This window comes from Rhipicephalus sanguineus, chromosome 5 (assembly GCF_013339695.2).
Source record: "Rhipicephalus sanguineus isolate Rsan-2018 chromosome 5, BIME_Rsan_1.4, whole genome shotgun sequence".
Classification (NCBI taxonomy): domain Eukaryota; kingdom Metazoa; phylum Arthropoda; class Arachnida; order Ixodida; family Ixodidae; genus Rhipicephalus; species Rhipicephalus sanguineus.
Genome location: NC_051180.1, coordinates 172,344,398 through 172,358,988, shown reverse-complemented (window position 1 = coordinate 172,358,988; position 14,591 = coordinate 172,344,398). Strand labels below are relative to the sequence as shown.

The window sequence follows — 14,591 nt, the reverse complement described above, 5'->3', positions numbered from 1 at the left end:
GACTGGAGAGGGAAACAGCGACCGGGCGTCACCCAATGGACATTACATAACTGGTGGGCCGTTTAAAGCTTTCAACCATTACAAAGGGCTGAGTCATAATTCATCGTCATCAGTCGTCGCGTAAACAAAGTGCACATAATGCCTCACAGACAGGTGTAGCTGGTGCCTCACTTCCCTTACAAAAATGCTTATAGAGATTTAATTAAGGCTCAATTGACTTTTCTCTATAGGATGAATTGTGTTTATATTGAGCGCTAATTGACTTTTTATATTGAGTTATACAAGGATATTGACCACCGTGTTTCTATTGAAAATCATTTTTTGCGTGCCAGTTTAGTCTTTTGTGCGAGTCAAAAGGACCTATTGACCAGCTATTGATTGTGTGTACTTAGTTTCAGTTGAAACAGTTTAGAGGAGTGTATATTCAACCCTTATTGTGTGCAGTCAAAAGCATCTGGTATGCAAGCGCGTTACGCATTTGTCAAAAATTGTGGCTGAGTTCCTCCGCGTTTAGGAACGTAGGCTACTTCCGACATTTCTTGAAAACTAGCCACTTAAATATTGGGTTTTAGAAGCGGTACCCAATTATATACATTAAATGCTATTAGTGCATTCTTTAAGTATTTGCTAGCCATAAGGCTGATCATTCGAATTTACTATGCCGAACATGATATTTTGCATGCTGCCTTCAAGACTTTGCCCTAGCGAGAAGTTTTCCTGTTTCAATCGTTCAATCCCATGAACAAGGTAAACACTGGGAGAGAAGTCGCAAATTAGTACACGGTGTTACGAGCGGTGTCGTGGGCCGACGCGGACTCAGGGGGTAGCGTGGAGCTGAGCGGCGGGAGTCGCACCGCAGGCCCAGGGATGTCCAGAACAGCAGGAAGCCGAGGCAGAGAGACCGGCGTTGAGGAAAACTTAACAGACATTTATTTACAACATAATGGAGGACAGGATCGTCAGAACGACATCTAGTCCGATCGATCCGTCCCGAGAAGACGCTCTGCTGCTCCTTAAATACGCTTCATTTCCAAGATAGGGAAACTCCTTAACAGCAAATGTCCAATCACAAACGTGCATGCCTTTGAAGCTCCATAACTAGCAAACGTCCAATCACAAACAGGCATGCCCTTCGAGGGTCCGTCTCTTCGACACGTAGGTCACCGCCCCCAGGATAGCAATGCCAGGGACCACTGCATTCTCACTCTCCACGTCCGACCAGTTCGGAAGAAAAGGGGGGGGGGGGAGGCAATGTCACTTCGGGGAACTGAAAACCCTTTTACGAACAAATGCACCAGCTTTCACCAAAACACACTCGTTGCAAATACGCGTTCCACGGAGGAGACCCGCGCGTAGCTGCCACCTTCCAGGCGAAGCGCCCAGTTCGGGGAAAAGAGGCAGGTGTAGGTGACAAATCCGTTCTCCGAAATTAGGGGGGGGGGTCCAAGAAGCGGGAAGACTCGCTTGGGGACAGCTGGCCCAGGACCCTCGCATCTGCTTTGTAACAACGGGCACACTATTCACATGAATGACACCATACACGCACATGTAGTACAGTAATGCAGATGTTGGGATTTCTTCATTGTGTAAGCTGCAGCTGACCTTCAGTGTTCTGTAAAGTGTTCAAGCCAAAATGGTAAACACAGATCCGTTAACATCTATATTTATTTTTACGAAAACTCCAGTAGAGACGAATGCCATAATTTAGTTGGCGTAGCGCCTGTTTCCGAATAACCAGGGCGAAGCCTGTCTAAGAAATACAAAAACAAGAGAGAAAATCTTGTCATAAAAATAAAATAGCTAGAAGAGGACGGTTTAAAAATGTAAACCACAATAGTTACGTAGTTGCGTACTCAGGACGTCTAGGGTGCCATGGCGCAGGACGATCTTCTCACCGAAGAACTTGGCTACCTCGGCGGCACTGCCTTTGGGCAGGGCCCTTGTTGCGGCGTGGCGTGTGGGGTAGTCGGTAGCTTTGACGATACATTTATTTCCTGAAATTGGCATCGGGAACAGCCCCAGTAAGTGCATCTTGATTTTCTGGAATGGTCGGCAAGATGGTTCAGTGGCCTGCAGAAGTTTGGCTGGCCTAGTCGGCGGTGTCTTCCGTCACTGGCAGTCTCGGCAGGCCTTTCTGTAATGGGCAATGTCAGCATTGATTGAAGGCCAGTAGTGGTTTTCTTGTATCTTCATAAGCGTGCGGGAAAATCCGTGGTGTCCAGCTGTCCGGTTGTCATGCACAATTTCGAGAACATTGGGATGTAACACTGGAGGCACTAGGAGGCAGTTGGCTCGAAGTGGCGAGAGTTCTTATTTTGGATAAGACTACTTCAAAAGAACAATGATGCCAGTCCTCACTTTAACACCTTCCGAACAACGTCGGTCTTGCCCTCAATGTATTGCACAAGGCTCCTAAGTTCCGTGCCATGGTGAAATATTAGACCAAAATAAGCAGTAGAAGTAAAAAAAAAGCATTTTACTGGTGCGCTGTCACCACAAAGTGCAAGATTGGGCTTTTAAAAATGAAAATCTGAAATTTTCTCTTGACACAGTGACACCACATTAGCTTCGTCATAAAGAAGACAGATAAAGCTCAAGATAGCCGCAAAGCTGCATTTTTCGAATGAAAAATAAAACCAGCTTCCTCCTGAGTTCCATTTTCTTAGCTTTTAGCTCCATTTTCTTTGAGCTTCATTTTCTCAGCTTTCATTTTTTGAACACTTTCTGTCAGTCATCCCAGTGCGATTTTACAACAAATGAAGATATAACCATTCCGTTTTCTGCACCTAGATCTTGAGACATTGGTGAGTGCCGAAAAGCTGTCTATGTTCGTCTGCACGTCATACAGATTTTTATAATTGGCTTTTTGTAAAAGCTGTTAGTAAGTGTGCCTGCTTATTTGAATATTTAAAAAATAAACCAATAGCTTTACGGCACATCATGGGCCCTTGTGAATATCCTTATGCAAGAATCTTGACGGCCTAATTCATTAAATCATTTTGGGATGACGATGAGAGTCTATTGAGTGTTGTAACTCCAGAACCGCAACAGATAGCTCAAATCCGATATCAGTTATGAAATCAGCAGAACATATCACATATGCATGCCAAATTTCATCACTGTGTCTCCATAAATAATACAGATAGTTTTCATTGCCACGTGCCCCCTAGGTATCCACAGCGCTCTGGAGAAGCCGTTGGTGTTCCCCAAGGCCAGAAAAATTGGGAACCCCTGATATAAACAATAGTTCAATATATCAAAGTAGACCATGACTCTGCCATTTATGCAGGATGCTTTTTTTCTGTGATGCAGTGCAATGATGCCTCCCTCGAGTTGCCGGTCGACTCACGAGAAGCATCAGCGAACGGCAAGTCCACTGCCTGCTTGGCACCAACAGAGAATGGCATGGCAGCTGATGCCAACTTGGACGAAACCTTGAATGAGGAGGCCATTGAGATGCCCTGGACACAGGTACTCAATAAACGTATAACATTGGAGACCCTGCCACAAAATATACATATCGTCATGGCAACATGTACATGCCGTAACCTGTAAACCCTGCCAATTACAAATGAACCCTGCGAATCACAAATAAATTTTATTGGATTACAGTATAAACGCATGTAAGGGCCGCACTTTTTTTTTCAAGAAATGAGGGCCAATTTTCAGGGTGCGGCCCATACACGCGACATTTTTTTTTAAGTAAAAACGCACCAGTTAGTGAACGAGAAGCGTTTATTGCAGTATATACGACATTTCTTGCGATATACGTGCTCAATCGTCGTCACTCGGCGAGTCCTCAGACTTGGAGTCCGAGATGAGATGGTGTGCTGCGAAGCGCCGTCACCCCACAAGCAGTCATCTTCCGTGCCATCCAAGCTGTTAGATATACCGGCGACTTTAAAATAGAGCTGTGCGAATAGCAAAATTTTGGGTGCGAAGCGAATTCGAATAATAATGACTGAGTGCGAATCGAATCGAATAATTTTCGAATAATTTTCGAATATTTCTCAAACATTTTTCGAATACTTCAAAGTGAAATTACAGACAAAAGTTGAAGAGAATCCCTAAGTATGTTCTCATGAGATAGCAACATGAAAGTGTTTCTTTTTGCTAGGTTGATGAAGTGCTGGCACGGGGTGGTGTTTCATAGTTGTCTTATCAAGAATGAGGCAATGTAGAGGCCGAATTTTATTTATGTACATGATTTGGTGCAACCAAAGTGTTGCCGACAACACATTACACGTGATAGGCAAAGATGTCATTTCCTCAGCCTGTCCTACTCTTTCAACTTCTGTGGAAGCCCAACTGATGTGGCGGACAAGCGTGGGCTCCTTTCAAGTCCGGGGTTCCAAATCTGCCTCGTAGACGTCAGTATATGAGAACATCTGAAATTTTGGTTGCTAAAAAGCTTCGGCGTCCGAATTTTCGGACTTCCTGCCCAAATTTCAGGTCCAAAACAGCCTTGAGCCCTTACAATTCTGCCACGTCTTTCATCTCCATGTTGGAACCAGCGTTTTCTTGAGTTAATACATTTGCGACCCTAGCGGAGCTTGAAAGGCAGCTTTGCCGCAATACGGGGTTGTGATGAGGTGAAGCGTATTGAAAAATCTAGGGACCACTTCTAATCTGACGTTGTCTCTTGGCCAAGTTCGACCGTAACGGAGCTTGAAAGGCAGCTTTGCCGCACTACGGAGGTGTGTTGAGGTGAAGCATATAAAAAAATCTAGGGACCATTTCCAATCGGACGTTGACTGTGTCTTGGCTAAGTTCGACCGTAACGGAGCTTGAAAGGCAGCTTTGCCGCAATACGAGAGTGTAATGAGGTGAAGCTTATTGAAAATCTGAAGGGGTCATTTTCAATCGGACGTTGACTGTATTTGTTTTTGGGAAGTTCGAATAGTTCGAATAGTCAAATTCCAGTGCGAATCGAATCGAATAACAAACACTATTCGAAAAATAGTCGAAATTTCGAATATTCGCACACCCCTACTTTAAAGGGGTCATGAACCACTTTTCCAAGTAATGATCTAATGGCCTCAGTATCGGAGTGTACTGCCTCCCGAATCGATTGCCGCAAAAATTTCTCGAATCCGTCAAGAATCAGCGGAGTTACGGGGGTTTGGCGCACGCTCCCAGCGCTTTCTCTCTTTTCTCGTGCCGACGAGCGCACTGGAAGCTAGACAGGGAGGGATGGCATGGGGGAAAGAAGTTACGCCAGCGCGCGTCATGAAACGCGATCGCTCTCCCGCTGTGATTCGCTTGCGCGAGTGCGGCTACCGTGTACTGAGGAGTGCGGCGCCGGCAAGTGGCGGCACCCCGCGGCAAGAAGCGCATCTGATCCGAACGCCGCTCTCGATTTACGTCGGCTATCGGCCAATAAGCATGCTATGTCTCTTGCGACGTACAGCGGACAGACGCCCCGCCCACCGACGAGAGTGAGAACCGGCCTCTGTTTGAAAAGAGGGTGCCTGGGGAAACGGCAACTTCGCGCTCCGCTTGTGGCCATTACGGGGCGCGCACGACTGTAATATTTGGCAGAGCAGTTCATAGCCGTGTCAGCTTTCCGCAGGATGTGTTTTTTCAATCAGCCCAAGGGGTGCTTCATGACCCCTTTAAAACTTCGGGACACAATGTCCGTCGACACCGAGCTCCACGCAGATAGGATCCACCCAAGTACAGTCGCCAAGGCTAGTCCTTTCACACGCAGCATGTCCGTTGTAAGTGCAAGACCATCATTCTGTACACAGTACTTCAGTCACGTAGCGGAGCAAGTCTTCTTCCAAATCGGGAAACTTGCACTGCTCTCGTCGGAAAGCGTGCTTAGTGCTGTTGGTGTTTCGCAAGGCTTCTTTTTGAGCACAGCAACGTCGAACACACTTCTCGTCAACGTCGAATTTTCTGCCGGCGGCACGTTTCCCATGCTCGAGAGCATACTCGATCATCTTCAACTTATAACCAGCAGTGTAGCTATTCAGGTACTTGCCCATCTTGCCAAAATGTGAACGCCGTGTAGAAAACAAGCTAGCACGAAGGTCATCGAACAGTGCAGAAAACTACAGCAAATGGCTGGCTGAACTGCACTAGAGTCTAACTGCACAGCACGAGACTAAAAAGCCACCTAAACATCACCCAATGTTAGCGGTGTAAGCATGTTTCATGTTGGCTACCTTGTGCTGCTGAGCAAAACTAGCGCCTTGGTGTACCCAGAAATTCCCTAGTCAAGTTGACGAGAGCAACGAGGGCCAAGTTGAAACTTGAAGTTAGAGGCACTTGATAGCGTGTCTGCTTTAAAGATTTTGTGTATCTGTGTCATGCTTTGTTGTGTTACCTCGCGAGTGTTCGCTTAGAAGTGACTACCAGCAGCCTCAATTACGACGTCATCGACTTTGCTGTCAACTCAGTGCGCACCAGATGAGGGATTTGCTTCACCGCTGCACAGTGGCGTTATGCGAAGAAAACTAAACGTCACGCTGTGAAGCTCTAGCCCTTCGTGGCCGAGAAGGGTTCGCTGCCGCAAAGTGGTTGATAAAACATTTACGCCTTCGAATCAACTTAAAGGAATCAGTCATCTCATGAGACTGTCCGAGACGTGCGAATATTAAAGCTTACAGGCGTATTTTCGGTTTGTAATAATGGATATATCGAATTATTTCGCGATCCCTTTCGAATCGGATGAGTCCGACGGTCGTCATGTGAGGTGAAACTTGAGGCGCTCGAGAGCGTACGTTGCGTTAAAATGTCTGTGTATGCCCTGCTTTATGTTACCTCGCGAGTGTTCGCTTGAATTTATACAGATTGTTAAGACTATCAGCAGCGCTAAGAAATCCATCATCTGCGCATTTATTTTCACCTGAAATGTAGCAACTGGCGTTTGAGGTAGACATCCGTAGTGGCGCCTCATCGCAATTGTGCAGCAAGTTCACTATGAGATGCCAATTCAGTCCACCTGATTCATTAGTATCTTGTAATAATCTCTGTTGGCATAATTAGCTTCTCCATGATACTATTCCAAGCTATTCCAAGTGGCTTGGTCTGTTCTCTAATGTAGAGGTTTGCTGCTAATTCATTTGCGTGGCAGGTAGAAGAATTGAGGAAACTTTAATTTGCTATGCACTTGCGCATTTATTAGACGTTTGGATGCTCGTACGGTGACTGGAGACTGCGTAGGCGCCTGTTTTATAATTAAAGAAGACAAAGCATCAGGTAACGTATGTGGCCGTTACGATTACCCTGCTGGTGGGCTTCGCTGCACAACGAATCGTCGATGCACAGTACATGCTTTGTGGCATAACACAGCTGCAATGCCATAAAGCTGACTATACGTGAGTCTGTCATCTTATACCACGTATATATAATGTAAATATATAGTGCATTGAATCCAAGGGGCAGTGCAAGCATGGCGTAAACCAGCAGGGTACGAGTCAAAATATGGGCGGCGTGAGCAACACAGATTTCTTTGCGCTCCACAATGAAGGAATTGCTTTGTAAGTTTTACCGCTACACAGGGATCTAATGCGACGAAAACTAAATGCCACGCTGTGAAGCTTGCTACCTGTGGCTGCAATTAGTTGCCGGAAAGATGTATCGCCAGGTTGCTTCAGTGGCGCAAAGTGTTGTCTGGTACGTTTCACACGAGCAGGTTGATGAAAAATAAGTAATGGGAAAATTTTAACGGCTTCACAGCAGCTTTAGAACGACCAATTGTCTCGAGGGACAGTCTGAGATGCGTGAATATTTATTGATATGTACTGAGTATGTGCAGCACAATGAAACGAAGACAGGAGAAGACACATAAACGACATAGACAAGCTATATCGTTTATGTGTCTCCTCTTGTCTTCGTTTCATTGAGCTGCATATACTCTATCAAGACATGTACCAACTATATTTAAGCTTCAGACAGGCATTTTATGCATTTTTAATTACGGGTATATCGAACTATTTAGCGATACCAACTATATTTAAGCTTCAGACAGGCATTTTATGCATGTTTAATTACGGGTATATCGAACCATTTAGCGATGCTCTTTGATTCCGATGTATGCGAGTTTTACTGTACATACACTTAGCCGACAGTGTGCATTCGTAACACATTGGTCAGTTCAGCGAAGCATTACGTGGTGAGGAGCATTGATTTTCCTGGCGTAAACAAATACTTTTTTATTATATGATATTCAGGAGATGTTGGTGCTTCTGTATAGCACCGGCTACTCCTTTTCACTGATGATAGGATATGTGAAAAGCACAGCAATGAAAAAAAAATATTTCATAAAGAACAGCTAGGCTAAAAAAGTGTTTCGTATATCGGCTTGATACCGCACGCATGCGATGGGAGCCATGCATGCATATGCGACATATATCGGTTGAGGATGGCCTAGATCCATCACCACGATGTGTTCGGTAGGCACCGGGAACTCCACTGATCTGATGAGAAAATAAGCAATCTGCATCGCTGCTCCTAGTACAAACATACTGTGCTCCAATTGTAGGGAGGCCAGCTTCGGCGTGACGCTCGTTCGCGTGGTGGCTCGATCGCCACAAGCATTTGTTTAAAACAAGCAATAATATTGATTATTCGGTGACTATCACGGAATATTGGAGCTAAACGTTTTTCTAAGGCACCTTTTGGCTTTTCTGGAACCACAAAACAAGGCCCAAACAGCAGCTCATATGAATATATAGCACGCTATAGCTGTTCCGATCATGTCTCAAACTTCGTCGTCCAAAAATAACCAGCTTCGTAAACTAATGCGCTCGATACGCCAGCAAGGTTAATACAAAAATGAAACCTAATGCACTGTGCGGCTATGCCTGGCACAGTGATCTGATTGAGCTGAAACAAAACTGATTCCCCCTCCTTGCGAACTGCGTGCCCCTTAGTCAAAAAGTGGCCCTTCCCAAAGAAACCAGCAAGTATGCACCTTAATTCGTGCGTCCATTAAATCAAGCCACCTGCATTTCCATGGTTAAATCGCATGATCAACGTCTCACACGCACGTAGAGCCACGGGACCAGGCTAGGTACATCTCGCTTGGAATTTCCTAGGGACAGCACCAAAAAGTGGTCTGGCAACGCGGGCATGTTTTGGTGGCTTTTTAGTCGCTGCCGGAGAAAAGCGTGCTTAGTGCTGTTGGTGTTTCGCAAGGCTTCTTTTTGAGCACAGCAACGTCGAACACACTTCTCGTCAACGTCGAATTTTCTGCCGGCGGCACGTTTCCCATGCTCGAGAGCATACTCGATCATCTTCAACTTATAACCAGCAGTGTAGCTATTCAGGTACTTGCCCATCTTGCCAAAACGTGAACGCCGTGTAGAAAACAAGCTAGCACGAAGGTCATCGAACAGTGCAGAAAACTACAGCAAATGGCTGGCTGAACTGCACTAGAGTTAAAGTGTTCTAGAAAGGGGTAGTGGGCTGACTGGAGGCCGTGCACTGACGCACTTTATGTCTCACCTGGTAGATGGCGCCACCACCACCTGCAATGTAAGCGACGCGTTGCTGCCCTCAGCGCGAAGGTTAGTTTGCCAGCGCTTCAAGCACAAACTATGTCTTGTGCAACCCCTGTACATAGCCCTTTTCGTCGCTTTTTTTTCTTTTGCGTGAGCATATTCTTGCTTTGGCCGTTGTTCTGGCGCATGAAGTATCGCTAAACATGAGCGCGTCATCAGCGGGCGCCGGATGCAATATATGCTGTAAACCGCCAGTTTTGTATTGCAGTAGCGAGCTCTCGCTTAAAAAAAAAGGTCTCGCAGTTTTATTGCGTTTAGATAATTAATCAATTTATGGGGTTTTACGTGCCAGAACCACTTTCTGATTATGAAGCACGCCGTAGTGGAGGACTGCGGAAATTTCGACCACCTGGGGTTCTTTAACGTGCACTGACATCGATTGCCTTTAGATAAAAGAGACTAATATTTTCATGCTAGCGTTTGTACTCGGTAGTCTCTTTAGTGAGGTCATACTCTCACTAAATAAAACAATATTATTACAAACTTAAGCACCTTACGCGCTCTCAGTTGATATATTCTCCTGAAAAGTGCAAGAAAATGTGTGGGAGTGCACAGCAGGAAAGACCTATCCTAATCATGCCCAAGAAATAAAAGACCGAAAGTAAGGGTAGACCATGCAATCAGATTTTGCTTCTTGAAGACCCCTCACATGCTGGAAATTATATTTGTGAAGAAATTGCATGCAAACACCGCTATCAGTTGAGTGCAAAATTCAGTTAGCAATTCTGCTGACACTATAATATGCCTAAAAGGTTCATATGCACTCTTTTCTACAGAACTATTTGTCCGCACTCCTGTATTTAGAAAAATGAATTTGTAATGAAGGTGTGGAAAAATGTAGACAACAATCGTTCACGGAAATAAGTGAAAAGTTTATTTGGTGGGGCAGCACAATGACCTTATATACTCCACAAAAGCCATGCGTATCAATCACTTTCATTTTTTTTTTCAAAGTGAAAACAGATGGAAAAAAGCTGAAATAGCTTGAAGAGGGCCTTGCCCCATTTTGTACTTATCAGCGTGTGCGGCAAAAAGCATGTCTCCTAAAACAGCCCAATAGATGCTAGAAAAATACTCACAAAGAGACGCTAAATATTTTCAATAGCATACTTAGCATAGCATAAATTTAAAAAGTTCACAAAAGCACATGAATACTCAACACATATTGTTCACACAATAAGTGAAGACACTGAATCAGAAGAAATACTAAAAAAATGACAACTAATAGACACATTTCCATTCAAACACATGCTTTTTTATACAGATCTACTGACGTTCTGGTAGATCATATTAATCGCATTGTTGATGGTACGCCAAGGACCAAAGCCACCATTCACAATTGAATTAAGGGTTTATTGCTATAGTATGCATGGCGAGTGGCAATTAACATACTATCTTGCATGTTTTTCAAATCTGGCATTTTCTTGTATTTGGGTCAGTGAAACAGAAAAAGAATATTCAGAGAAGATTCACACTTCAAGTTTAACCTACACTTGTAAAATCTAAACGCAGGAACAATAATAAAATTTAAAAAATCTTCTATAGCAAGGAAAAAAAAATTTAAGTGCAGCAGCTTATCTTGAAGTGCTTTGCTTTTTGGCGTTTGCCTGCTCTGTCTGTGTTTAGCCCCTTAATGTAAAAATGAAGTCGCGTAACAACATAGAATTGGTTTATTTTTTGAGAGAGCATTGAGGCATGGCTTGGGCACCCAACCTCTTGCCAAAGCCTTGCTTTCACAATGGTCAGCACATCTAAAATGCTGTCTGCATGGAGTTCTTCACATGAAAAGCAGCCCGTGAACAAGCCTTGCTACCAATCTACATTATTCACAACTACAGGAACTGAAAAATGAAACGTATTGACGAAGCAATGCTCGGCCGAAAACCTGCAGCGACGACGAAACACAGCAGCAGCCCTACAGCAGCGGGGCGAAGGCGCGAAGGCTCCCATTGCTGACGATGGTAGCGCCGCCACGCGGGCACTCAGGAAAACGAAAACTCGTTTACATTTTTTGCGCCGCGGCAACGTACCCTCTCCCCGGAGAGTGGGCTCACTACCCAATATTCTAGAACACTATACTAGAGTCTAACTGCAATACCGAACAACGCGAACGCCATGCCAATGTTGGTGATGCTAATGCCGATATGGATAGCGCCGATAGCGCGTTTGTATAAAGATGTGAGAAGCTAAAGATAAAATCCTGCTTTAACCTTTAGTTGGCGGGTTTATGAATACTAATAAAAAGGTTAAAATTTTAAGCCCACCACTTCACGAACATCTTAACACGAATAAAGTCCATATATATATATATATATATATATATATATATATATATATATATATATATATATGCTCTGGTGACGATGGTGGCATGGTGGTTGCGTTTTCTTGCGCCGTCTATCGACTACGCCTAGAAGCTTACGCGCGCGCGCATTTTGAATACGTATTCGTTAAGGAAAGTGTGGGTGCGGCCCTTACGCGGATTTTTTTTTTTTAGAATATGCACTTCAAAAAAATGGGGTGCGGCCCTTACACGCGTTCATACGGTATTTATGTTCGTTACACAGTCACGTCGCATGGTAGCAGTTTTGGTGTATATAAAGCAGCAAAACGGCCGCCAGCGCACCATGAGCGTGGCATGTAAATCATGCTGTACATGACATGCGTATGATTTTCATGTTATGACTTGTCATTTATATTCGTCATACAGTCACGTCGCAAGATACCAATTTTGGTGTATATCAAGCTAGCGAAACGGCCGCCAGCACACCATGAGCGTGGTGGCCATTGGTCTGTGGGTTCTAGGAGATGCTCCGTGAGGCAGGCGCTCTGTGAGGCAGGCCATTGGTCTGTTTGTTCTAGGCGGTGGTACGGCGGTGGCTTGTCTGGCTGTATTCCAAGATCGCCTGAGAGGTCAGCAGCAAACTCCGTACCTCTATCAATGATTAGGACGTCTAGGGTGCCATCCCAAGCAACATTTTATCCTTGGCAAAATGTCGGCCTGATGTCGCTGGCCAACTGCACTGTCGTTGGCCCAACCTTGGCAACCAATGTAGGGCCGGTCTTGGGGATTGACATTGGCCTCATGTGGGCCTGCATCGGCACCCGATGTAGGCCCGTCCACCGTGGCCGACGATGCCGAGTGCATGCCGCTCGCGGGTTGACCAAGGCCCGACATCACATAAGCATCGATTTACCGACGGCCGTGGGTCGGTTGCGGACGTTTCTCGCTAGTATTGCTCTGCTTTTTTTTTTCTTTTTTTTGTGCGTGTTCTAACAAAACGCATCAATTTTTTTCTGGTGTGTTGATGCGTGTCGTATTTAATGTGAACGGGCAGTTTATAGAGGCGTTTAGCTCTATCTGAATTAATTACGGGCAGAGTGCACATGTAAGACGGAATTAAATGCCTCTAACGGTCTGCACTAACGTGTTAATACGTAACACACAATAACAGAAAGACGTGAATATAAGTTTTCTCTCTTTATATGTTTATTTTGCAATGATATAGATGCACTAATTTTACATGCAACATTGTTCGAACGGAGCGTTTGCATCAGCCCTTGTGCAACGCAACCGTACAGTCCATGTGATCGCTGCATGATAGCGCTGACATATATATAAAACGGACGGCATTCTTGTTGGATCGGCTCCCTTCTTTCGGCCAGTTCTCGTGCTCTTGGCCCTGAACACGTACGCAGATGCGACGTTTTACCGTCGAGATGTGAGAGGGTAAATCGCCACCCTCATCAAGATGTGAGACTTGCATTGTTCTTCTGTCGGGAAATACTGAAAGAAAGAACAATAAATAATACTCTGAGAAAGGTAGACTATTTACTTGACCAGTTGCACAGTCATGTCGCGTCTATAAACTCTATTCACACAACTAAACAAAATTATTTTGTCACTGCACAAATAAGAAAAACACTGCACTTACAATAAATGCCAGTGTGCTGAAATTCTGAGAAGTGCTTTCAAGCTCCACAGCGCACAAACTAGATAATATGTGGAGACAGGATGGATTGAGGTTTTCATTGTTGGCTCGTAATGTCACTGCAAAACAAATGGTACAATAAATAGATTAATGAGAACACAATCTTACCTTCAAAGCGGCCGCGGGCCAGTCACATATTGTGCAGTCGGCATTTACAGCACACTTGCGATCAAATGAAAAGTGATTGCGTGAAACTTTCGTAACCAAGCATGCGTCTTACCAGAATTCTTTTCAGTTGGCGAGACCAGCGCAGCACGCTATCCACACCAGTCCTTATTGCAGTGTTCCTTAGAGAAAACGGCAAAATAGGTTACGGTCTTACAATAAGATGCCACAAATAAAAAACAAGAAAATCTTACATATTTGCCCGTCAACGATGTCTTGGGTCCACGGACAAATATAACCACCGTTCGCCTGAACATTTCTGATCTGCCCGCTAGAAGAGACGACCAGATTGACGCATCAATTGCGCAAATAAAATTTGATTTTGTCGCTAGACAAAAGTCACGATACGATACGCCGAGGAAATAGAATGTCACTTACGGGTTCGCGTCAAATCCTCGGCAGCGGGAGACGGCCGCGCGCCTCCAGGATCAAGGCAAACGAAATGCTTCTGAGTGCTTGCCCGCCTCTGCGTAGTGTTTCTCGCTCGAAAGAGCTACGATTTCGCGGGAAGGGAAATCACGCACGCCACGGAGCTTGCTTCCCTCCCCAGCGCGGTGACAAAGAAAAAAGAAACGCGAGAGTTCCGAGGTCCGGCGCTCCGCTTGCACGCCCCGCCGCCCTCGGCACATTCCGTTCCTCCTTTCAGGACTTGTCATTCTTTCTGGGAGAGGGATGTGATGCATGTTGCGCGTGCTCTCTCTCCAAAGCAAGAACCGCGAAGACCCCATCTCACCACTTGTTGTTTTTTTTTTTTTCGGGGGAACGCACGTGTTGCTTATATCAGCTCTGTCTGGTGAGAAAAAAAAGGCGCGCGAAATTTCCACTGAAGCACATGCCTGACTCTGGGGCAGCGCTAATGCGTCCAAAAAGCGAATCGAATTTGAATTGAACCGTTTTCGTTGTTAACACAAAATATCGTTGG

At 45.0% G+C, this 14,591-nt stretch overlaps 1 protein-coding gene across 1 annotated transcript in view; it reads left to right on the top strand.

Annotated features, from left to right (window-relative positions):
* Window positions 1-3,246: 3,246 nt before the first annotated feature.
* LOC119394442 (serine/arginine repetitive matrix protein 2) overlaps window positions 3,247-14,591 on the top strand; it is a gene marked incomplete at its 3' end in the record, with an annotated part of 123,733 nt that continues 112,388 nt past the window's right edge. The window contains 1 exon segment of the mRNA XM_049415786.1: window positions 3,247-3,471. Coding sequence (XP_049271743.1) covers window positions 3,307-3,471 — 165 coding nt within the window.